General features: G+C 42.2%; 1 protein-coding gene across 1 annotated transcript; it reads left to right on the top strand.

The window, feature by feature from the left end:
• Positions 1-1,557: 1,557 nt before the first annotated feature.
• PDGFRL (platelet derived growth factor receptor like) lies at positions 1,558-25,869 on the top strand. Its single transcript, XM_069789161.1, has 6 exons — positions 1,558-1,714; positions 9,814-10,108; positions 18,504-18,655; positions 20,116-20,409; positions 20,715-20,854; positions 25,159-25,869. Exons 1-6 carry the CDS (start codon positions 1,660-1,662, stop codon positions 25,345-25,347), a joined length of 1,125 nt encoding a protein of 374 aa, XP_069645262.1. The 5' UTR covers positions 1,558-1,659; the 3' UTR covers positions 25,348-25,869.
• Positions 25,870-26,149: the final 280 nt, after the last annotated feature.

Here is a 26,149-nt window from a genome sequence, read left to right as displayed (position 1 = left end):
GCATGGTGGTATTCTAACTCTTTAAACGGGGAAAGACCCTCTAGCAATAAAAATACCATTTTTCTTAGTTTGTTACAGGTAATGGATGACATGTTTAGGATATGCTGATGTATACTCAGGTCATTGCATAAAACCCCTAAGAAGTTCTAGGCAGAACTGTAATAAGGCTGTAGAATGAAAACGAGATCATGAAATTTCACCGTCTTACTCCACACCTGGGCCTTACTGGTGGCTTTACCGCTAACCAGATACCCCAGGGTGAAGTCTCGGGCAGGCTCAGGCAAGAAGGTGTCTGAACTCTGCATGTGTATGCATTTATGAGCGTTGGGGAGCATTATGTATGTCCTTTCTAAATTTTTTTTTTACAGATGCAGTCAAAGCCTAGACTTCACCTAAGATCTGTAAACACTCTACTCTCACAACTACTATGGCCCTGGAGCTGTGGCCAGGGACACCATTCCCCATTTACTTTATCCTGATTCACACCGAACTGTGGTCTTGTCTACTGCAGGGTCTGCCTGTGACCTCTGACCGCCATTATTTTTCCTCCTCCCAGTCCAGTGTCTTCACCTTGCCCCGCATCTACCTTTGTGGCCTCTCCAGCCCTATTTCCCCCCCCTTCTCCTCCAAGGAAACCCTCAGATTTCAAGAAACGGCTTTTGACAGCTCAGTGTGGGCATAAACATACACGCAGCAAACGCTAGGTTTACCATGTTCATCTCTTAGCAGTGAAGAGGTACCTGCACCTTCTCGATGTGCTTCACACAGGCATTAAATCGTACGTGAAGACTGTGTCATGGGCTACGGAGCCCCGAAGAGCAACACACAGCTACTTCCTCTATTTTTCCGCGTTGAGGCGGCTCTTCCTGAGCAGGCTTTTGGGAATGTCTTTGCCGTGGCAGGCTGGAATGAGTGCAATAGTTTGACTTAAGAATGTACTTTTGCTGTCATAGGCCAAGGCCGACCTGTGCCTGAGGCCTATCCGCGGGGTCACCTGTGATAGACAGAACTAACCTGTACTGCTCTTGCGCTCTGCTCCCTTCTGCAGATCCAGCTACAGGCCCAAAGGAAACCAACAGCTTGCACCTGCGCGAAGCCACCTCCGGCAAAGGGCAGCTGCCACCACGAACTAATTCAAGCAATAAACTTCCACAGGTGGCCCTGCGGTTGAGGTTTTTTGGGATGCAGCTCCGTTCCCGCTCTGAACGCGGAGTCCTGTGTGAGTGGCCGGCGGGATGGGACGGGACCCTGTCGCCGTCCTCGGCCGCCCGGTGAGGAGCTGCGGAGGAGAGGGAGCCGCAGAGGGAGGAGCTCAGGCCAGACACGAGGAGCCGAAGTTTCCCCCCCCCGCCCCGTGTGAGCGGTGAAGCGCGGCAGCAGGTGCCCCCAGCAGCGCGGCCGACACCCTCCCGGCCGGGCCCGCCTGCGGGGCGTCGCGGCTCTTCCCTCCCTCAGCGAAGAAGCGCGGGCGGCGGCGGCGGGCGCGGCCCCCCGGGGCAGCACAGCCGCGACGCGCCTCCCGCCGGCGGGGAGCCCCGGGCGGGGAGCCCCGGCGCCGGCCGGCTCCTCCCCGCGCCGCGGCCCGCCGAGGCGCCACGGGGCCGCTTCGCCGCCGCCGCGCCCGCCCCGCCTCAGCCCAGCGCCCCGGCCGCTCCCGCCATGCGGCTCTGGGTGCTCCTCAGCCTGCTGCTGCTGCAGGAGACGCTGCCGCACGGTGAGCCGCGACCCCCGCCGGGTTCCCCCCGCTTTGCGAGCCGCCTCGGGCTTTCCTCGCCTCCGGGCCGCCTGCCTCGCCCTCCGCGCGGCCGCCCCTGCCCCGCGAAGCCGGCGGCGGGTGCCCGTGGCCGCCCCCCCCCCGCCATGACAGCCGCCGGGGCAGGGCCGGGAGCCATCTCGGGGGCGGCGGGGCTCCGTCCTGCGGGGCACAGGCGGAGGGGAGGCGGGTCGCTGTCTTGGTCTGCGGCCAGCAAGTCGCCGAGACTTTCCGTCGGGGACCGAAAACGCGGCTTCGGCCCGTGCTGGGGTTTTGGGGAGAGGCGTTTGCGGCAACACCGGCTGCCCCCCCGCCGCCGTTTCTCTTTAGGGTCGGCGTTTAAGTCCGCGGCTGAAATGTGTCTGCGGCGGCCGGAGGAGGGTCGGTGCTGGACGTGGTTCTCGGGTTTAAAGAGGGGGGAAAAAAAAAACCGGGTGGTGGTGTGGTGTGTGTGCACGGTTGTTCGTTTATAGAGAGGACCAAACTTTACTCGTAACTCAGTTTCAGGTTGTGATGAAGTCTTGGTGGGGAAAGAGGCAAGTTTTTGGCTGGGAAGGGACATTCATAACCAATCCTTGACTTCTATAGACTTTAACTAGGCAAAAGAGAGGCTGTTTCCCTCTTGCAAAAAGCAAATACTTAATGAAACTTCTTCTGAAGAAACAACAAGAAAAAATCCTTTGTTTTTCACAGGGCTTGGAGAACGAGGCCTGTGTAGCCCGTGGAAGGGTTTATAGAGAAATCAGAGGCAGGCTTTGAGGTGTGTGGTGAAAGGCAAAGAGGATTACCGCAAGTAGCCCAGGAGGCCATAAGGAAAAAAATCTTGAAAGAATCCTTCACCCCGAGAGCTGTTAAGCACTGAAAGAAGTTGTCAGGGGAGGCTGTAGAGTCTCCAGCCTTTGGGATAGTCGGAACTCAACTGGACAAGGCTCTGAGCAGCTGAATGGGGGTGGGAAGGGACTTCCAGAAGTCCGTTCCAGCCCAATTTTTCTTATGACTATGTGGAAAGGAATTGCACTCTGGACCAGTGTGGTGTGGGAGAGGATTTCTGCTGAAAGATGCGGTCTGTGGGTGTGCACTACCACATCAAGAAGAGTGTTTTCTATTTGAGAAAGAGGCAATAAAAGCACAGAATGAGAAATTAGTTGTAACTTGGGCAAAAGATTTCCCAGGCCTATCTTTTTCTTAGTTTGCCTAGTTCATACAGAGGTTTGACTGTGACAGCATGAAGCATGTCCAGAAGCTCAGCTATGGGAGAAAGTAATCTAGCATATTTAATTACAGTTCCTTATCTAAAGATAGAGGTTTAAGTCTTAATGTAGACATGGTGATTTCAAAACAGCCTTCCTAATTTAGCTTATATTAGTTTATGAACGGTGAAATATGTCCCTCCAGATTGTCCATATGAGTGTTGATGTGTCACCCTGTATTGTCTGTATGAGTGTTCAGATGATTAACTTTGAAGTACCACAAGTAGAGATGTGTCCAACCTGTTTTGTTATATTAGTTGTGATCACGAAGACTCTTCCCTCTCATCTTAATCCTGGTGGTTAAGAATTATTCTTTATGGTAACCTCACATGTAATTTTTTTTTTTCAAGGAAGAATTCATCAGTATCAATGAGAGTTGAAAGGTCTCTGATGCTGCCAAGATGTAGCATGGGGCCTGCCTCATGGAATGGGTACGTCTGGCGGACAGTGAACACGATTCCTCTGTCCTTGTGGGAGACCTTGCTCGCTCTCTGCTTCTGAAGTTCTCTAGGTGGACACTTGAAGAAGATCAGGGGCCTTCTCAAGTTATAACCTGTGCAGCTGTGAAACCAGTGGAATGTGCATGTGGATATAGGGGATATCTCATGTCAAAACTGGGTGCTTTTTAGCATTATGTGACTAATGCTCATTTGGGGATTGTTGTGTTTGTAACATCTGTGAGAACAAGGGGAAGACAAACATTGAAGGATAGGATGAGACAAATACTGTGAACCAGGAGCAAAAGTACTATGTGGTGTATTTCTGTGACGTATTGATGCATAGCCTTCTACCTTGGTGTGATGAGTTAGTAGGGACCCTGAATGTACTGTTGCAGAGGAAATGAGTGCAGTGCATCTTGGAAGTGACATTAGGAGCTGATCAGAGGTAGAAAGGAGGAGTTTTCTCAATGAATATTTTTCTACTAAGTCTTAATTTTATTATTTTTTTAGTAAGAAGTGCTGTTGCTGGTTTAAAACAACGAGGGCTCTGCGCATAAATCTAGCGAGATGGTAAGGTATCCCAAATAGGGCATATTCATGTACTTGCATAAAGGGGCTAGTTGAGTTTGATCCCTTCCCTGGGAAAGTCTTGCAGTTTGGGTAAGGAAATGGAGGAATCTGTGTGGTAGGTTCTGTGTTCCTGGAGGGTTTTGGTTGTATGTCCTTTTTATCTTAGGTGATAGACCACTGTACCAGTTAATTGTTTATTGGGCGTACAGATACTTGATTCAGCCATGAGAGAAGGCAGGATTGTGAGGTGCAGGAGTGCTGTCAGTAGATAACTGGACAGATTTACAGGGAGTGTTGGGGAGGAGTGTGGTTGTGGTTTGCTTGGAAACTCAACTCATGGGGAGGCGTGGCAGGGAGGCGGAACTAGGTTTTCAGTGTAGGAAGATAAAAGCTCCTCTGATGATGTTTCCTGAAATGCCCCTGCTGTCACCTGCAGGGAAATACAAGGTCAGACAGACAAGAGTCTCACTGTGTAGCTGGTAGTGTGGTATAGGAGGAAAGTGTTCAGACTCACTGGGAGCTACAGAAACATGTAACAGAGGGAGCTTGTTAGAAGAAGAAAAACTTCATCTAGAAAAAATAAAAAACGGGCTTCTGGCACTTAAAATTGAAAAGCTTTCATAGGTGAATCTTCAACAGTTTCTTAAAGGCAGAGTGTCAGGTGTGGAAGAGCACACAGTTTAGGATGGTGCATTTTCTTAAGGTGAGGTTATAAGATCTGTGTGCCTTTGAACAAGTGTCAGGATTGAGGTTGGCAGAACGTAGTGGAAATGGCAAAGAGTAGTTTGAACAAATAGTCCTATTTCAATACAGGTTTCTGGGGGAGGAAAAGGGTGGCTGGACCAAAGCTTGTGTGTTTCTACAGACAAATCTGGAAAGTACAACAGGGAACTGGAATGGCTGGTTTGAAATGGGAATGCTTATCCAAAAGGCTTATTGGGCCTGTCAATGCGACCTTCTAATACTAGGGCACAAATTACACAGGAAGGATGGAATAGTTCAACCCAAGGGAGAAGTGGCAGTATGTATTGAAGAAAACTTTAGTGTTAAATCTGATTCCTAGTGGGTTTTGTTAGTAAAAGTCATCTAGACTGAAATACCAGCCCTGTGGAGAACAAACCACCTGGTTACTGACCACCCAACATGATGGAGGGAATGAGCGCTCTGTTAGGGAAAATCAGAGGGGCAGCAAGGACTGGATAGAAAAGGAAGAATTACTTACCCTTGCGTAGGTTGGATCACACACGTTGGGGTGTGACGCCAAGTGTAATTGTTTAGATGCCACAAATGATGACTTCTTAGAGCTGCTACTTGGAGAACCCTCAAGAAAAGCAGCAGTTCTTAACTTGATCCAGAGCAGTACTCAGGTAATTGGATTCAGATGTTGCTTTAGAACAGCCAGACTGTAGTTTTAATATTCTTGCAGGAATAATAAAAGCCAAAGAAACGACCGATGCATTTAATTTCGGAAGGGGGAATTACATAAGATGAGGAGGCTCATTAACTCACATATGGGTTAAATATAAAAACCAGAATAAGGCAGACAAAAAGAGTTTGAGAAACAGCTTGCAAAAGGGATACCAGCCATAAATCCTTTTCTTCTTCTGATGTGCTGGGGTGGGGCAGGGAGACATGGCTGCAAACTTTGTAAAGCTGGTAGGAACAGGGGATAAGAAAGAACACCTACAGAAAGTAAAACTTAAATTAAACAATTATTTGTGTGCTCACATATTCCCTGTGGAGGTGCTTAGGAAGGTTTTAATGGAGAATGGTGACATAAGCATATCAGAAACTTTGAGTGCAGTATCCTACTGAACACTGTAATAGCAGGCTCCAAGACAGAATCTTTCTCTGTGGGGAGAATCATTAGAGGACATGTCTCATTAATATGCCAAAAGAGTTGGCTTTAGAGAAAATCAACAACATGAGCAGTGTCAAGTGCCATGATTTGATGATATACACCTGAGACTTAAAAGAAATTTGAATCTGAAATGGCTGAGGTCTTAACTTACGTGCATAACCTATCATGTAACTTATCAGGGAAATAGAAACATGCCAGTATTTTAAGATTTTTGAGGGAGGTACAGGCACAAAGCCGGATCTCTGTATTCTGTAAATTGAACTAATGAATAAATAGGCATGAATTGCAGAAGAGTCAGTATGGCTTTGTATGGATGCCCCCCTGAAGCGTGTTTTGTTTTGCAGATCTGCTGAAGTTCTTTGAAGGACTTTATAAGTGTGGCCATGGATGAGTTGATTGATGTACTTGGATACCCAAAGGCTTTTGATAAGCCTGTTGTTAAAAGACTCCATGGGAACCAAGGTGCCGTGAGACAAGGGAAGACCTCTCATGGGGTAATAACTAATAGAAAACAAAGAGTAGGAGTTAATCTTCAGTTTTTGCAATCTGGGCATAGAATTGTTTTTATCCAGTTGAATTTCACAGGGATCTTGTAAGGCACATGCTTTTCAGCATATTTATAAACCTGCTAAAAGAAAAGAAAACTGTCAGTAAAGAGTTGCAGAAGGATCTCTCCGTTTTGAAAGACTGGGCAGTGAAAATAGAACTTGAAATTTAGTGTTGGTAGAGGCAAAGTAACAAATGATTCTAACTTCGTATGCACATTGATGGATTTCTACTTAAAAATTTCTAACCAGTAATTCCTACTTATGAAAGTGATCTTAGAGTTAGACTTGATTATTCTAGAGAAAGTCAACGCCTAATATTGCTTTCTTGAAAAGAAATGAGCTATTTAGACAGGAAAGAAGACACTGCTAATATGTACAACTGTGATTTAACCATATCTTGAACCTGGTGTACAGTCTGCTTCTGTCTTCTTTCCATTATCCAAACGTGATGTAACTGGACTGTTGTAAGAAAGATGCGTATTCTTTACAAGGAACAATTAAATAGAGTAGGACTTGTCAGTCTGGAAAGGATATGTTTGAAGAATGCTTAAGTTCTGTAAAAGTACAGATGCTGCAGAGAAAGTTGTTGGAGAAACAATGGATATTTATTCACTTAATGCAGAAACTAGGAGGCATCTAATATTTATGTATAATTTGTGTAGTTTTGAAAATTGACTAGACAAATCAATGAAGGAAAAATCCACCAAGGGCAATAAAACAATGGCAACCGTGGTTCACAGATCCCTTGAGCTAAAGGTTCTTGGAAGCTAGGAGACTAGTATCAAAGGAGCAGAGATGGTTTCCCTGTTCTCTGGTTGACATTTGACACTGGGTGGTGTCAGTGCGAAGATGTTGGCTAGGTAGACATTTGGCCTGACCCACTGTAGCCTTTCTAATGCAATGCGGGGAAGAAGTGCTCCTGCAGCAACTGCTTGCCCCTGTAGTATATGCATTGTGTCACTTGCTAGGGTAATGTGCTCTAAGTAACTAGAAAAGCCCTATTTCATGGTCTTCCATGGGAGGCAGCAATCACTTCTCTGAATTTCTCCTTTGTTATTATCATTCCCCCAAGTTTGTCAATTTTGCATGGCCAGTGGCATCACAGATGTGAAGAAAAATTGGAAGAATCATAGAATGGTTTAGGTTGGAAAAGACCTTGAAGATCATCAAGTCCAACCATCAACCATGCCCACTAAACCATGTTCAGAAGTGCCTTGTCTGTGCACTTTTTTAATACCTCCAGGGATGGTGACTCAACCACTTCCCTGGGCAGCCTGTTCCAATATCTGACAACCCTTTCAGTAAAGAAATTTTTCCTAATATCCAACCTAAACCTCCCCTGCTGCCAACTTGAGGCCATTTCCTCTCATCCTATCTCCAGCCACCTGACAGAAAAGACCAGCACCTACCTTGCTACCACCTCCTTTCAGGTAGTTGTAGAGAGCGATAAGGTCTCCTCCCCTCAGCCTCCTCTTCTCCAGACTAAACAGCCCCAGTTCCCTCAGCTGCTCCTTATAAGACTTGTGCTCCAGGCTCCTCACCAACTTGGTTGCCCTTCTCTGGACATGCTCCAACAGAAGCATAGGTATTTGTTTCACTCTCCCTTCCAGAAACTATAAAATGTTACTCTTTGTCTTAAAATGTCATGATCTTTGGAAGCCATTTCTATTTGATCTCTAAAGTTTGTGGCTTATTTTAAGGTGGTGAGGCATCTTTGCAATGAACTTCACCAATGCTTATAATGTACAACTGGGAAAAATGTTTGTCTTTGTGGTGGGGGAGGGATGCACCTTAGTAACTGGATGTGTGCCTCTCAAAAAAATTATTCTTATTACGTAAGAGTCCAAAAAAGTTCAAAATGCATTGGGCAAACTAAGAAGACTGCAGCATTGCTGTCTTCCAGTTTATTTTCCAGTTGGTGAGAGACCAGAAGGCAAACGCTCCTACACAGGCAGCCTTACTCTGTGTGCTGAGGTCATGGAGTCACAGAATGGCTGAGGTTCGAAGAGACCTCTTGGGATCATCCAGTCCAACCCCATGCTCAAGCAGGGCCATGTAGAGCAGATTGCCTCGGACCATGTCCAGTCAGGTTTTGAATATCAACGTGGCTGGAGACTCCACAGCCTCTCTGGGCAACCTGTGCCAGTGCTTGACTATCATCACAGTAAAAAGCATTTTCTTACGTTTGGATTGAATTTCCTGTTTTTTAAATTTGTGCTCACAAGGCTCTGTGCCATTTAAAAGAGGTGTGGTGTACATCAGCCTGGACTGAGAGATGTGGAAGGCTGAAGCGGCGCAAGGTGTCCAGCTGGGGTATGAGGAACGTCACAGGAGCCATCAGTGGTGGGAGTCTGGAAGTGCCGCCGCTCATACTGCGGCCAGTACCAGTTTTAATTCATGCTAACTCAGTATACAGGAGGGCTATTTTTAATTCCAGAAGGAGCTTGTTGATTGATTTGTACAACAAAAATACCTGAGTGTTTTCATGTGGAAAAGCAGTGTTCAATGTTAATTAGCTGTCAGGCACAGTTAGTGGAGTTTTTGGTGTCTGGGGACAGCAGTTTTGGGCTCATCTCACAAAAGATCTGTGCTTCCTGCTGTCAGTTAAAGTGGGAATATCTTGATTTTTTTTTTAAATTTTTTTTAAATTTGAGACACTTCACTTACTTTCAGTTTCCTTTGTTTTTAAAGGCAGCTGGGCATCCCTGTTGTCTCTAGCAGGTAATGAAATCTCTTACCATTTGCCTCTAAGGTTCTGTTTTCATCTGGACTGTCAAAATAAATGGCTGTTACAGAGAAGTGATGAATTAAATACTGCCTTCAAGTGACTTAAGTGCTATTTGTATTTTCACAGTACTTATTGTAAAAGAAAACTACTGCATCACTATCAGTATTTTATAAATTGTCATGAAGATCCACACTTGCCAGTTTTTCTTCGTGTGTCTTACAGTAACATGATGTGTGAAAATGTTATGCAGAATCAATGGGTGTGCAAAATCCTTATGAAGACATAGAACTCTTGTAGCATTGTGTACTAAATGGCAATGACATGAGGTTGAAATGACAAAAGTAACTGGCAATAGAAATGCTGTATTTCTTTCCCTTCCCATTTGTAAAGTTCTCATACCTTACATATTTGTCTGTGTATGTGAGCTCTAAGTATAGATTTTCCACATGTTGTTGAAAGCTCTTTTTCCTTTTTCCCCAGGAAAATGGGTCATGCCAGAGACTTCAAAAACTTATGGAAATTAACTCTTAGTCATTTTTATGAATCCTTTATGGGAAGAATGAAACTTTAGTTATTCTCTGTGATAATAAGGAAGATTTTTTTTTTCAGAAAGACTATATAACCTTTTTCTAATCAGTAACATTACCTTCTTTATTTCACTAGTTATTGGACAGCCTGCGAGGAGTAAGCGTCCAAAAGAACCTGGGGAAAACAAAATTAAGCCTGTTAACAAAAAAGTAAAACCTAAAACCCCCAAAATGAAGGAGAGGGAATCTGCTGACTCCTCTTTGAAGTCCCAGTCCATACTGACACAAGTGATGGATAAAGGTCGTTTCCAGAAACTAGCTGCCACTTTAAGCCTGTCTGCAGGACAAAGCATAGAACTGCGATGTAAGGGGACTAATGTTACTTGGAACTATCCATCGTACTTAGACACCTTTAAAGACTCCAGGCTCAGGTAAGCTATTTTTCATTTTGGGGGGAGAAAGAATCCAGAACTTTTTTTTTTTCTTACCACTTTAAACATCATTGGGGTTTTTTTTGTTGTTCAGGTTTTTACAATCAAGGTGTTCCACCTAGTGGTTTTTATTGTCAGCAAAAACAGATAAGCATCTTTCAGTTCTCACCAATTGCTGCCCTATGATTTGCACTGTGGAATAGTCTTGTAGCATGTGAACTGGATTTCCTTCAGATTAATCTAAAATAGAAGATATGGTCCAGCAGGACACCAGTGTGCTCCAGCCACTAACAGGGCACCACATTAGAGCTAGTCCAAAGTAAAACTCTCAAAATGTGTGAGTGTGGATGTCAGGTACTCACTACCAACTCTGTTGCTCTAGAGACCTGCTCCTGGTGGGCTGTTCTGGTTGCTAATGTAGCTACTACCTGAGATAGTGAGATTGATTTCCTGAAGAGGCTCAAACCCACATCTCTCAACTAGCAAAAAAAAAATACACCAACTGCCATACTAGGGAGCAAGTAAGAGTAGTCTTCACTTTTTCAGTCAAAGGTACCTTTGTGTGCAAAAGGGAATTGCAAGGTTTGTGATGTGGCAGAGTTTAATGCTGAGGATAGTCACTTTGGCTTTAGGAAGGCTTTTTCTTTCATCTAGTGACATCTTAATGGAAACTGCATAAATAGTTGTTAGAGCAGGAAGAGGAACTGAGGACTCTCCCTTTCTCTGCCCCACCAGGTGAGTGTCCTGTTGCTCTAAATATTAAATATCATCTCCAAACCCCCATACGCTTATTTGCCTTCCCAGTTTTTGGGTATAGTACACGTAGATAAATGTAGTTTAAATGTAGTAATTTAGTTCTGTATTTGAAAGAGGAGGGGCATATAAAGAACTTAAGGATGTCTTCCACAGGCATTTTTTTTTGCCGTGAGTAGTGTTTGTTTTCACTAGCTGTTTTATGGAGGGAGATCCATGTGTCTATGAAAGATGAGTAGTGAGCAGACTGTGGAGCACTGAGAACAATGCCCTAAGAAAGAGCTGTAGGGAGCTTTTCTTGGATTATTAGGTGAGAGGGGCACAGAGGTATGAGGAAAGTTATCCATTCCTTATTGTCCTTTTGTTCCTAAATTAAGTACAAGTGTGTATGCCCTCTGTAAGTAACTGAGGTCATCTGAATCTCTGTGATCCATTTCACTTATTTACAGGTATGATGCTACCTTAAAATCATTCCTAGTTAATTAATTTTTCATATGTATTTTTCTCCTTCCCACTTCTCTTTTCAAAGAGGAGTGTTGAGGATTGGCAGTTAGACACTGTGATGTCTAGCATATCCTTCTGAAATTTGTGAGCCAGTTCTTCTCGTGAATGTTGATTTGCTTGTACCTTGATGGCTGAGGAGTTCAAGAATTGCAGTGGCTGAATAAATCTCTGTAGCTAGTGCAAGGCTTCTGTCAGAGTAAGTTGGAGCAGCAAGCCTATTTCTGCTGAGGGCTTATCGCAGCAATATCTCTCAAAAGATCTTGTGGCCTATTTAAACTACTGCCTTTTCTTTTGCAAGAAGTAATGTTTTATCTGGATTTATTCCAGTAGGTGGCGTTTATCAACTGCAATACAGACCTGGCCTTCCAGGAAGCCAAAGCTGAACGTTCAAAGTAGTATCAACAGGGAGCACATGTGTGCGCGGTGGTCGTTGTCGTTTTCAAGTGTATCTTACGTTTTGTGGATTTGCAAATAGGTTGCTGGCATGATTTGGTCCTTTAGACCTCCAGGTCATGTTATCTGAGTATTAGCATCTGACATTGAAGAAAGCATGACAAGTATTCACAGTTTTTGGAGAGGAATCTGAATGCTTCTTCGTTATTTGTTTGACTGACTATTCCTCTCTTGCAAAATTAAGTAGTTTTCTAGTGATGCACATGGGACAAAATACAATAATTTAAGGTAGTTTGGGGAAAAAAGATACACATTTCCTAATTGAGTCATTTGGCATTTTGTAGTATTGAAGTAGTTTGGGATTCTGTTGCCTCAGCAATTTACCCTTCTGTTCTCATTCAAGATCACAGAATTTGTAATATTTTAACCATATAACAAAAGTTAATAATGCCACACAAGAAAAATGCTATAAAACATTTTGGCTGGGTGGGTATAACTTGCCTTCGTATTTATTTTCTTTTAGAAGTATGTTAGGTTTATATTTAAGGGTCTATACTGAAATATGATCTTCACTTTAGAAAAATTACTTTGAAATAAGTTATTGAAGCAATAAGGCTGAGTTAGACTAAACAATTTTAAATGTAAGCAGAATATCCTGTAATTAACTGGAGAAATTGAAAACAGGTTAGTAGCACTCTTCAGAGTCACAGAATAGTAATAATTTCTGGAGACACTGACCACAGAATCTTGTGCAGTTATATTTTCGTCACATTTTTAGCATGACTTTGGTAATTATCTCAAGATCTTTGCTGTAGTGTTAATGGATACATATGAAACAAAGTCTGCTTTATAGAATGTGAAATATGACACTTTATTCCATGGTTCTAGAAAGCTTTGATTGACTTTAGCTGGAAATACCATAAAGATAGTATGTTATTTAGTTAGCTCAGTTGGTAGTGTTTGTAAGTGAACTGGCAGCGGAAAAGATTATTAACAATGTTACATTTCAAGAGGAGCTTAGATCTTCCTTGCTGTGTACAAAAGACTGTGTACTGATACTACAATAGGCAAATTTTAAAATTTTACAAATATATTACACTATTATTTTAAAACAAAATGCTAAATGTAGGGCAAAGGGGAGAATCAAAAAAATTATTAGCAAATAACCTACAGAAAAAATTGTTTGATCATCTAGATATATGTCCAGTAGCCTCTAACATTTTTTGAGTGCATAAAGACAAAGTATAAGGTAATCCTTTCATTACCAAATTAGCGAGGTGTGGAGTGAAACCCAAGCTAATTAAGAGGGCTGGGCTTTTTTTACCTTGGATTTCCAAGCTGGTGTTGCTGGAGTTGGGGCACTGGTGCAAACCAGAGTGGGTGGCAGCAGCAGGGAGAAAGTGATTGGGGCCTGAGGAGGTAATGGATAGTGAAGAAAGAGCGGGTTGCTGGGCCTGGAGGATAGGAGAGGAGGAGAGGCAGCAGTGGTGAAGTCCATGCGATTGCTGGGGACTAATGACTACCATTCTTTTGTCCATTTGTATGTCCCCACAGCAACAGATGATTAGGCATCCAATTCCTGTTTTTTCTGTAAATAATAGGAGGGATGTACAAATTCAACTGGTCTGGTGGAAATTTTAACAATGAGCAAGGTGTTTTACATCTCCTGGGAACTGTTAACATCCTCTAACTCTAGCTGCTATAAGAGGAGGCTTTAAGGACCCTGGCATCTAACAGAATTGCAATTACGGGAGGCAAAAGAGACCTTATGGTTGAGGGTGGCGAGGGCATTTGTGGCTCAGTTGGTCAGAGGTTGTGTTAACAGCAGAGGTCCAGGGCAGGAGCTGATGCTGAAGATGCTTACTGTGTTGTGTTTCCTGTCTGTCGTTCTGGGAGAAGAAGGTGTTTTGGTTTGCAACTAGTTAAATTTAGCATCCATGTAATGTATTTCCTATGGGTGGCTGCAAAAAGAAGTAGTGATGAAAGCCAGATGTTTTGTCTCCATGCCATGCTTATCACGTTTTTAACTCACCCATATGGTAAGGAGAATACAGCAGCCTGGAGGACAATATGACTTTTCTAAGGAAGAGATTATAATTAGAAAAGCCATTTCTTTAGTATTAGTGGCTATGCTTTCTTTGAGTTTGTCTTTGTAGGTATACTTTATGACCTGGTAAATAAAATATTTTTGCTTGCTGTACTAGAGAGTCTCAGTTTTTAATTGGTCTGTAGCTGTTAACATATGCTGAAGTTATCATATGGGAGGAGGGAAAGATGCTGAGTGAAAGGAGGATGAGGACTCTTTGGCTGTTTCTTGTTGAGCCAGAGGAGAAATACTCCAGTTAGGATAGCGGAAAAAGAGGAAATAACTGTACACGCTGAAATGATTTACTTAACTTTAGAGACTGTAGGATGCAATGCAACTCTGGCGAGAAAGCTAGAATCATGCAAACTTGGCTCCCAAGTTAAGGGGACACACCAGCTTGCTTCAGGACTAGCTTATCTGTAATGTTTTCTTGCCCTGTGCAGCATAAATATACCTTTCAGATAACTTCTTTTCTGAAAATTTTGTGTACTGGCTGAACTGGCCAAAAAATCTTGGTGGTGTTAACGGTCAAAAGTAGCTTGTGTACCTCCAGAACAGATGGGCTGGAATGCTGTTTTGTAAGACTGTGCAAAACAAATTAATGACTGTAGGCTTACTCAGAAACTGGATCTACAATGTATGAGAAGGATCAACAGCTGAGAGGGATGAAAGAAGAGTAAGGGCAAGCACATTTTCCCTTTCTTAAGCTTTATAGCAAAAAGCTGCTCTAGATGAAGGCAGTCTAACTTCACATAGTCTCTGCTCTGCCTGACTTGGAACATGGGTCCCTCACTTGCCAAAGACTGGCTGTATTTGTCACAGAACTTTATCTGATAAGTAAACTCATGTGGAATGGAACTGCTTTAGTGAAAGAAGGTGAGGCAAAGAGCTGGACATGGATCACATGCACATTTGTGTTTGGTGGGGGGGTGTATGGACAGGAGCATTCTAACAAGTTTTGAGGAAACTTAAGTTGTAGAGGGCAAAACTAGACTGCCTTCAGTGAATGCAGGTTCCTGCTGGCTTAGTGGGATGTTGGTTGTGCTCATGTGCAGAACTGAATTTCATTTTGTTCCATGTGCTCTGAAGTCTGAAAGCTGGGGATTTTTTTCTTGTGTTAAACAGTAAGATGTTATCTTCCTCTCCTAGTGAGCTTGTATTTGAGATAAGCTCTCTTTTGTCAGTATGAATGCAGCTGCTTGAGAGGAGTTTGCTAGATGCTCTTTGAGTGATGCTCTATACACTGTCTTTTTGTCTTTTTATATCTTTTAAGCTTCTAAACTTGGCATAGTTTTTCTGGCAAAGATATTTTGAACTTCAAATAACTAAAGCTTAATGAGATGAATGTATGGAATAAGATTTTGGAGTAGTTTTCTAGTTGTTTTTTTTTTTTTTAAACAGTCTCGAAATGTTTGTATATACTACATTTTTACTTAGTGATATGTAGAGCACAGCAAAGTCAGATTTTCCAGCATCTAAAATACTAATGAAATAAAAGTTATTCTGGAAATATTGGTCAGCTGCAGGGTTTACCATTTATGATTTACTTTATATAGCCTGTTTTGTCTGCTTAACGTGGTCATGTCACAAGTTCCAACACTTCCACTGTCAGTTGCCAGGTTTTGTTAGTGCATGTTTGTGGATGACTACCTCACTAGGCTATTTCCATTGATTACTGGATAGCTTGTTCTTAGTTAAGTAGAACACACTGTACAATAATTAATTAACTCTGACCTTATTTTTCTGTCTGTTGGGATTTCAAGCTATAGTTCAGTGTCTGCATTAATGGTTGGAGGCAAAAATGTTCTGGCATAATGGTTTCTCAGTAATGTTGACATTTAGTACTGGATACTTGCAAAACATTTTATGCTGATGTAGTCATGTAGCCTATGAAATGTGAACTGTGAAACTAAATAATAATAATACAGACTAAGATGTGTTTTGGATTTCTCTTTTCTTCCTGTTGGGTATGATATACAACAGGATCTCTTGCACGAATAGAAATCTCTCAAAGCTTATCCAAAAACTGAAGATAATTTATAATGTAAGGTAGTGTATATATTAAAAATGAAAATGTTACTACTCCATAATTACATGATTCCAAAAAGTGGAATCAGAGAAGGTCATGTAGGAAAAGTGCATTAGCGGGTAGGAAACATGATTTGCCTGTTGCCTTAGGCAGGCCTGAAAACTGTTCTGTGGTGGATGAGTGTACTAATGGTGTCTGAGGGCTTTAATGGGAAAGATAATTCTCAGTTAGCCCTGTTTGTGTTGTGTATTTGGTGGTGTTTGGGTTTTTTTTTTAATTTCTAAGCTACTGGCCTTCGCTGGAGGCTGAATGTTGGGTTACATGAACTGTTGCTTATGATTGGTGGTAGTAGTGCAGACTGCTAGCAGAACATGTAGGGAGTCGGAAGGTATACGTGTAGCTGGAAGTAGTGGCCTCTCTGTTTAAGCGGTTATTCTGCCTGCAGTGGAGACGTAAGCAAAACAGAGCATTTAGAGCACACAGTACAGTCAGGCACGTCTACAGTACTACTGTTACGCAGTGACAAGGTGTTTTAGAGGATAAGCATTTCTTCAAAGCATCCATGAAATAAATGATTCAATCAGGCATCTGCCTTACAGAATAACTGCCTCATTAATAAGAAACAGGAGCATGGTAAATATTCAGAGAACACACAGTTGCATAAGAGTATGGGAGCTGTTCAGACTTCATGCAAGCTGTGTATTTGTCCAGAGCTCATTTGAAACACTGGAAGGAAGTTTGCTATCAAATGCCGAAATCAGGAAAAATCTCTTCTGACTTGGTTAGAACAGAAATGACTTTGTAACTCGTTGTCTTGCAAAGGAAAGCGGGGAACCCACCTTTGTGTTCTGGATGTGCTACTGTCGTGGTTTAAGCCTGGCCAGCAACTAGGCACCACGCAGCTGCTCTCTCCCTCCCCCCTGCCCCATGCCCAGTGGGCTGGGGGGGGAAGTAAAATTTGTGGGTTGAGATAAGAATGATGTAATAACTAAAGTAAAATAGAATGTAATACTAACAATAATAATAATAAAATATAATAATAATAATTGTAATGAAAAGGAATACAATAAAATGAAATTTTTAAAAAGGCAGCAGGGGGAGGAACCAAGAAAAGACAAGTGACGCACAATACAGTTGATCACCACTGGCTGACCAATGCCCGAGTAGCAATCCCTCCTCCTGGCCAGCTCCCTCCAGTTTATATCCAGAGCATGGCGTTCTATGGTATGGAATATCCCTTTGGCTAGTTCGGGTCGGCTGTCCTGGGTCTGCTCCCTCCCAGCTACTTGTACACCTGCTTGCTGGCAGAGCATGAGAAGCTGAAAAATCCTTAACTTAGGGTAAGCGCTACTCAGCAACAACTAAACCATCAGTGTGTTACCATTATTCTCATGCTAAATCCAAAACACACTGTACTAGCTACTAAGAAGAAAATTAACTCTATCCCAGCTGAAACCAGGACAGGTATCATGTAAAAGGCAGGTGGTCAGAGGATTTTTAAGGGTCAGAGCAGCAGTGGAGTGCATCAGTACTGCCACATGGCTGTCCTGACAGTTTCCCAAGAACTGGTACTGTTGGACCGTTGTTTTTGCAATCCATCAAAAGTCAACACAGCAGACTGCCAACTATAACACCATCTGTCTGGAAGAAAGAGCCAGGAAAGCAAACCTTAAAATAAAAAAAAAAGAACAAGATGAGATTGTAGCTGCTGAATTTTGTAGATAGGACCTTTGACCCTTAGAAACATAGTCAGTATCTACATATATATCTACATATTTATAAATATTTGCACATTTACAAGTGTCAGTCCACTGAGAGAAGTATCTTGGAAATTCAGGAGGAGAAAAAAGCAAATCAGGTCTGAAATAATCACACAGGCTGAATTTTGTGTAGTTACGTGATGACACTGCCAGTATACCTCCAGCAGTTCTCAGGGTCATGCTCTGAAATAGTTGAGGGGTGATGAGGAAGGAAACTCCAGTGAGAGGATGCCAGTGAGGTAGCTTAGGGCAGAGGAGTAGGCAGTGCAAAATGACTTACTTGCAGAACAAATCCAAGTGGAGATAGAAGCTCTTTATGATGGTGTTTGCAAGTGGAAACTTGGACCAGTATGTTAAAGATAGGAAAACATTCATGCTGAAAGCAGGCATAACTCGTCAAACAAACTCTTATTAAAGTACCTGCTGCTTAGTACTTCTGAATTATCTTTGTTACATACTATTGAAGCAGTGCTACAGTTAATGGTATCAGAAAAGGACTGAGATGCGTGCAGGTTGACTTGGAGCATGAAAATGTGGAATATACATGGACAAACTGAGACAAAACATAGATGAACGTATTGTCTACAGCAGTTACAGCCCAGTTTCAAAATGAGGACTGAAAGGCGTCCAAGAATGAAGTGAACAAGACAAATGCTTGCAAGTGCTCCTGTGTAGCTGAAATCAATAAAGCTACTCATGTAAGCAGGCCTTTGCTGGAGCAAAAGGGGAACTTGCAACATAGCTCTGAAAGCAAAAGGTGGGTCAGCTGCAGAGTAGGAATAAAAAAATCAAAAGTAGAAGTAAGCTGACAGAAATGTATGAGGAAATACATCTGTGCTTGTCTGTGCCTTTTGTTTTTCATCTCTCCAGTATAAAGCAGCTTGACAGGTATGGTCAGCTGATCCTTGCAAACGCCACTGCAGCAGACACTGGTGAATATAGCTGCTGGCTTCAGCTGTGCAATGGTAACAAATGCAGGAAGGATGAGACTAAAATGGGTTCAACGTACATCTTTTTCACAGGTAATTAACTCACTGGGGGATTATTAATGGAAATATATTTGCTAGTAAGACAGGAATAAAGCTACATCAGCGATTTTACCGTCAAGATTTTTCCACAATTTTCATCTTTTTAGTGGATGTTAAGGAAGACAGTGCTGGTGAGCAGAAAATTACTTGCATAGGGTGATTTATGAGTCCATTTTCCCTATGGATTATGCTAAATGTGTATCCAAAACAATGCATAATGCAATGGAAAGTAAATATCTTTGAAAATAGTAACACACATTCTAATGATCTTCTACAAAATGAATAAAAAAAGCATTTAATGTTTTGAAAATGTGTCTGGATAAAGAAAATAAATCTGTGCAGAAGGTTCATTTTGTCATGGCATTCAGATCACCACATGGACTCTTCACCCCCATTTCCAGTTACCTGCACTGACTTAAAAATCTTGATCTCATTGATCTTGGTAAGGTTACAATTTTTCCCAAGAGTCTATATAGTCTGTTGAAAGGCAAAACACTCTTAAGTACATGTGTTGTTCCACAGAGCTTGGGATTGACTGTAGCCCTAACACTGCATGGATAGGGTCATAGTAGGTAACTGTGCACAGTTTACTGCTATTTGGTGCCACAGAGCTGAAATCAAATGGTTAATTTGTTCTTCTCGTGGAAAACATTCTGAATGGTAAAACAACCTTTGCTGCCTGATTAGAGCTAAAGCATTCTTGGCCAGCAAATATTTCAGTACAAAATGCTAAGATAGGATTGTTTGTGATATGTTTTGGAGCCAAATTAGACTGTGCAGAAGCTGTTTATCAGAAGTGCTTAATGTTCTGAGGTTATATTCCTTTAGAAAGGCTGGAATAAACTTTTCAGTCAAGTTACTGTGTAAATGCTCGTGCTAGGAAGAGGAATTTCAACTTTATATTTCTAAGAAGCATGCCAAATATGGAAATACTCTTTATCTGTCGTTCTGAAAGCACTAAATATTTCAGCTATTTAGAGCAGTAAATCAAACATGTTGTCTAAAATTATATCTATAAAAAGGCTGTAGCTCCAAAGAATATCTCTTTCTAGTAGTGCTTATCTTACCAGTGGAGGGGGGGGGTGGTAATGTGTGTTACCATTTAAAAGTGGGTGAGTGAACAGAATTAGATCCAGATGAGTATTTGGAAACTTATTAAAAAGGAATTCCAAAGTTTTTTTTTAAGATTAAAAAAATCTGATTACAGTGAAGAATACTTTGTTTTTCTTTTTGATTTAATGTTTTTAATGCAAGCTGTGTAAATATGTACTCGCAGGTTAGAAAAGTTTTTTGTTTGGTGTTTTTTTTCTTTTGTGTACGTATTTAAAGCAAAAAGCTTTGGGTTAATTTATAATGTTGCTCGTAGCTATTTTCTTTTGTCGTATGTACTTTCTCTTCTTTCTGTTAAACAAAGATGTAAATATTATTCTAACTATATCAACTCTTCTGCACAGATAAAGAGGAACTTTTTGTACCTACCCCCAGTTATTTTGAGATTGTCTACCTGAATCCAGATAAACCTGCAGTCATCCCCTGCCGTGTTACTACTCCTTCAGCAAAAGTAACTCTACACAGGGAATTTCCAGCAGAAGAAATTGAAACAGATGGAACTGATATTATTTATGATGTGAAGAAGGGTTTTGTCTACCAGCACCCTACTTCTGATCATAAAGGTATTGTCTACTGCAAAGCAGAGTCTCAGGGAGCACCTCAGATTTCCATCAAGTATCACCTGTTGTATGTGGAAGGTAAGATGCAGTTTACTGTATGCTCACGTTGACTCTTGTTTTTTCTGTAGGCATTGTTTAGAACACAATTTAAAAAAAAAAAAAAATTAGTCATGTAATCAGAGTTTTAAAATCTTGATCAAAAGTATATGTGACAAAACTTTGTAGGTCTAAATTCCAGCAATTTCCCAGTGTAGAGGGGAAAGTTGCAGATGTACATCACTTACCTGTTGCATTAAGCAAACTGAGGCAAAAATTGACTCCTGAGTTTACTAGTGTATTTAACTTTAGAAACTAATTTTCTGCTTCCAAACGCTGTCTATTAGTTCCCAAGGGCCCGCCCTCAACCACAATTGCAGCATCATCCAATAGAGCAGAAGTCGGTGACAGCATTCATGTAATCTGCACGGTCCTTGGGGAGCCAGATGTAGATGTGAACTTCAGGTGGCAGTACCCAGGGCAAGAGGTAAGAGATGTATGCCCTGGCTGGAAATGGTTTGTTCTTCATAAAGGCAATGCTTTGAATGCCAGTCAGTGTGTAGATTTGGAGTAAAGGTTCTTTCAGATTGTGGTGGTCTGCCTCTTGCTAGCTCAGGCATGCTGGCAGGAGGAGGCAGCACAACCCTTTTGAACTTCAGCCCATCTCACCCTGAGAGGCTAGAAGCACAGGAATGAAGCTGAAATGCTCTACCCACCTTAGCAAAAATCAGGCTCAGCAAAGCTCACTCCTCCCTCAGGTTTCCATTCCAGAGACACTTGGCCTCTGGGCAGCATTTACAAAGAAAAGCCTCAGACAGGGTCAAAGCCAGCCAGCGTCGGGAAGCTTTTCTAGGGCAAGCCACAAAGCTTCACTGATACCTCTGCATTTGATATCCCTTCCATCTCCATGGCTCAGGCACATGAATCATCACAGCACAGAATCTTTAAGCTTAATTGTTGCCCACATCCAGAAGCACAGAAATCTGTTTCTGGGCAGCCTCATCTGAAAGAATCCACCAGAAACATCCAGTGAATCTGAGAACTTTGTTGGTCCTTTTTCTTGCACAAAATAAGATGTATCTGACTAGCATCATGATGGTCCCCTCTCTTCTCCCTCTACCCACCTCGACCAGTTACGGTAGGGACTTGTTTCTTAACCAGCCTCATCTCTACTGCTGTTTATCTGAAGCAGGCTAGGAGCAAAAGGAGGACTGCTGGAAGATGGAGTGCTTCACCAGGAGAAAGGGGTCCTCTAGAACCCGAGGGTTTGCATTGTATTCCATTTGCCAGCCCTCCTGCTGCTGGGTTGTCAAAGGACGATGCAGAGCTTGCTAATAAGGTACTTGTATCAGCATTGGTCTCCCTGAGCAAGCATAGAATTAAGTAATTTAACGGCAGAAGTAATTGCTTAAGTGAGTGATTGGAGTTGAGTGCTTACTAGGCTTGAGAAAATGAAAATCTAAAGCCCCAGAATTTTGCTGTAGCCATTAAGATAGAGACTGTAGCACTCTGCTGTCATACGAAGGTGTGTGCCTTTTCAGGGGAAAAAATAGTGAGAGAGCAAGAGAGCACAAAAAGGATTTGAACTGCTGGTGAGGGCACTGGGCATGTAAAACCAGGTTTCTAGTCCTTCCTTGCTTAGATGTTAGTTCATTCTTTTGCTTCCCCCCCCCCTGCTGCTTGTCTGAAGTTTTCCTGCTGACATTATTGAAGTCTGAGAGTTTTTGAGGCACTACCAACTTACCCTCCCTGCGCTGTCCTGGCTGTTAAACAAGGGTAGCCTCAACTGCATTTGGTGAGGAGCTTGGTACTGATAGCGTGAATTAGGTGATCTGAAGAGTAACTACTGGATGGAACACTGGAAGAGCTTGGCAGAATTCCTGTTTCTGGTGTCCATTTGAAGTTAGAAAGGAAAGGGGCAGATGTCTAAAGGAGCAGAGAAACGTGCAGCTGTCAGTGAAGTAAAAAGTAAAATGCTAGGGAAAACTGAAGTGCCTCCAAGTTTGGGGAGCTGCAGAGCAATAGTGGTTTTTGAGTTAAATGCCCAATGTCTTCCTCTGAATTTAGCTCTTAGCGTTACTTTGAGATGCATCAACAAATGGCAGTGTCTCTGTCCTTCAAGGTGGGGCTCTTATAGTCTTAAAACAATTCACTCTCTTGGGTGGTTAAGAGAATTAGCTTTGATTGATACGGTTTTCTGGGTTTTTTTGTGTGGTTGGTTGGTGGTTTTTTTTAGCTTCCCTCAATATCTGTGTATTAGACTGTAGTAACTGGCTATGCAAACCCTAATTTTATGTCTTTTGTTAACTAACTGTAATTACTAAGAATGAAGGAATTAAATTCTAGACTCAGCTTGGTCTTCCAAGAACTCTGTATCTTATTAGTGTCCACCCCTTGCTACTTTTACATCTTCCACAGCTGAATGGCTGCCCAAGCCTGCTTGCTGGCTGTTCTTGGCCCAGTTGCTTCCAGTGGTCTTACAGCACCTGATGCAGTGCTGGCATGTGCACTGCAGTTATGCCTCTCTAGCACTGATTGAATGTAAACAGCTAAACACATGCAAATTATGTCCCTTGTTGGCTGTGGATGCTGCAGCTGCAGTGCAGGGCACATGCATGATCAGCAGAGGGCTACACTCTCTCACTGCACCCACCTACAGGGGTTGAGAGAGAGACTTTGGCCTGTGGCCTGCATCTGCCCTGGAACGGGCTGATGTGCTTATCCACTGGAGTAAACAGTCTCAGCTCCAGCTGTGCCTGGGGATAGGGAGGGAAGAGTTGTGTTTGGGTTTCTGCCCCAGCAAAATTATTAAGTAAATGTCAGAGTAGAAGCACTGTATGCTTGTTGGAGACTTAACATTTATTAAGGAAGTGCTCACATACTGCAAAGGAAAAAGGTGGGGGTGGAGGGAGAAGAGAGTGGACCATCAGTGATGCTGTTCAGATACACCTTCTTTTATGCAAGAAAAAGGACTGGAAGTTCTAAGATTCACTGGATGTTTCCATTCATTGCTGCTGCTTTCAGTGCAGGGAGATCAGTGATGGTTTTTGTTCCCTGCCACCACCCCACCTGGTGCCTGGGCTGTCACCTACCACTTGATCCCTGAGCAGAAGCAGCACTTTAATCCCTGCTTGCTCCTAGGTACACTGCATTAGAGACCCTCATCTCATCTCTGTAGTCACTAACCTCTCTCTCTTACTTTTTTTCACTTGGTTGTTTTTTTTTCCCTTGCCACTCCCTGACAATTGCACTTGCTTATTCACCTGCTGTGAATGCATACTGATCCACTCCTTAATATGATTCCCTGAAACTAACTTCAAAGCAGAAGGCAATTAGTTTGAGAAAAACTGGGCTAGCAGGAGCCCAACCAGGCAAACAGTATCTGCCTTACATGGCCTTTACCTTCACTTTCAGTATGGTCAGGGAAGTTCCACTTGCTGTATTTAAGGACTAACTTAGACTTGAATTAAGTGTGCGGTAGTACTTGATTGCAGGTAGCACTTGATTTTCAGTGCTCTGCTAGGTACAGCTCTGCTAAGTGGCTTGATTCCTTCTAAAGGCTTAAGAATTTCTAGATGAGATTACCAGTTTTTCAAAAAAGTTCTTGCTAGTTGTAAATACCTGCCACTTCCTAGGCATTCCTTGACTGCACTGTGACTCATCCCTGAGCTTCAAGAAGACTGGCATCTTCTTCTGTACTGGCCATTTTGCAAGTGTGAGATTGTAGCTTTGGCTCTAGTTAAGTGTTTAACTTATCCTTTTGCTACTATTAACTTAAGCCTTGCAGCATTCCTATTGGTAACTGGATTATCCATCTATTTAGTGAAGCAGGAGGAGACAGTTTCCAAGCAGAAACCTCTCTCTTACCAGTTTTATCCAGGTTACTGGTATAGCACATGCCAACATGATCAAAGCTGCTGGCTAGCACGATGGATTTTGGAAGGGAAGAGATGGCCTTATTCCATCTTTGGGCCAGCTTCTCTTATCCAGTCCTTTGCAAACTTCTGAGGTGCCAGGGAGTGACCTCATAAACAGTCCATCAGAGAATTCTCTTATAGAAGAGGAAAAAGCAAGCCTGCTATACATATAACAACAACAAAATCTAAAAAGCATCTTTCTAAGCATCCTTGCTTGTATTTTTAGCTTTGAAGTTACATACATGTTTTGGAAAGCATAATGTGAAGATTAATTTAGAAACATTTCTGAATTGCTACTGTTTGCTTGTATGTTTTCTAATACAGTTTCTGAAACTAGAGGGGGAGGAATTAGTTTGCAACACATGATTTAAAGCTATTCGCTGTGCTATAAGAAAACCAGGTAAAGCTTGGTCAACTAACTTGTGCCACTGCTGCCTTGCCTCTTTGAGACATGCTGAAAGTCTGAAAATAAGTTCACACATCTCCCCCAGGATACTTCACCTATTTGATCAAGTACCTAAATGCAACCTTAGTAAGTGGCCTGCAACTGAGTTCATGCATATACTGCAGGCAGAGCTCTGGCAGCCCATCACTAGAAGAAGATACACAGTACCTGCACCTGGAGTGGAAGAGCCATTGTATTATCCTTATTTGGCATAACTTATTGGTATGTCAGTATTTAATGCAAGAATGTTGCTGCAACTGCCAGACACCTTCAGTTTCCTCACTTAAGGCTGACTTTTGGATATAGGCTCCTGCTCTCTGACCTCTTCGTTCAGGGTTTGATAGGGTAGTGTCACTAAATACACTTTGCAGAATCACGTATTTTCTTATGTGGGTGTGTGTGTTTGTTTTTTTTTTTTCTTTTAAACAGTCCGAGAGGCCTGTGATTATCCAAAACTTCTGGAGACTGATAAACAGAGGAACTGGACATACCACAAGAATCTCGAAGAGCGTTCTTGTTGTTGAGGATTTTGAAGCCAGAGATGCTGGAAACTACATTTGTATAGCTCAGAACCTACAAGGAGAAACAACAGTAGCTACTAATGTTGAACTAAATTGATAGGAAAGGCTTCTTGACATAGAATGGAACTGTATGTTACTTGACATTATAGCCATTTATTTTCTTTATTAATGTTTAAATGACTCTTTTCATATGTCAATGCATTCCATATTCACTAGCTTGACAGGCCAAAACAGAGTTCCCTATGCCTAGCAGTAGCCAGTTGTGAGTTAATAAAACTACTATGAAGCATTAAAGTTTAAGCCTGAACATGCATACAGCTGCATATATTTAGGAATAGGTGCTCTTGGGCTTTCCTTTGCATATGTTCTTTTTCCTCAAACTCTCTTGTAAGGTTAACCCACTGTATGGTTTGCGCCTTATTTGTGTATGTGAGAACTGAGAGGATATTAAATATCCTCAAAAAATCCACCAAGCAGGTATATCTCTTCTGGTGCTGTGCAATTTAGAGTACTGTACGTGTTTAAAACAACAAAAACCCCAACTTGTTACAGAATTAGCCAATAGCAAATGTTTATTTTGCAAGAATAATTAAATTTTTGAACATTATGAAACCTTCAATGTGTGTATGCACCTATATATGTGTGTGTGTTCATTTCATATATGTATAAAGACATAAACACAAAATTCTCAGTCCTGGGGAAGATTAATACTAAATATACATTAATGTGCTAAAGGGTATCTCCAGAGACTTTTAAGTGGTTGGCTATGTTGGATTTTCCTTGTATGGATGTTGTAGCATTCTTACAACCTTCTTGTAATATGTAGCTTATTTAGAGTTCACGCCTCAATAGATGTATGGTGTTATGTTTACTAAATTATGTAGCAAACTATGTTTGCT

The sequence above is a fragment of the Haliaeetus albicilla genome, chromosome 1 (genome assembly GCF_947461875.1).
Source record: "Haliaeetus albicilla chromosome 1, bHalAlb1.1, whole genome shotgun sequence".
Lineage (NCBI taxonomy): Eukaryota > Metazoa > Chordata > Aves > Accipitriformes > Accipitridae > Haliaeetus > Haliaeetus albicilla.
This window is presented reverse-complemented; position numbering and strand designations above follow the sequence as displayed.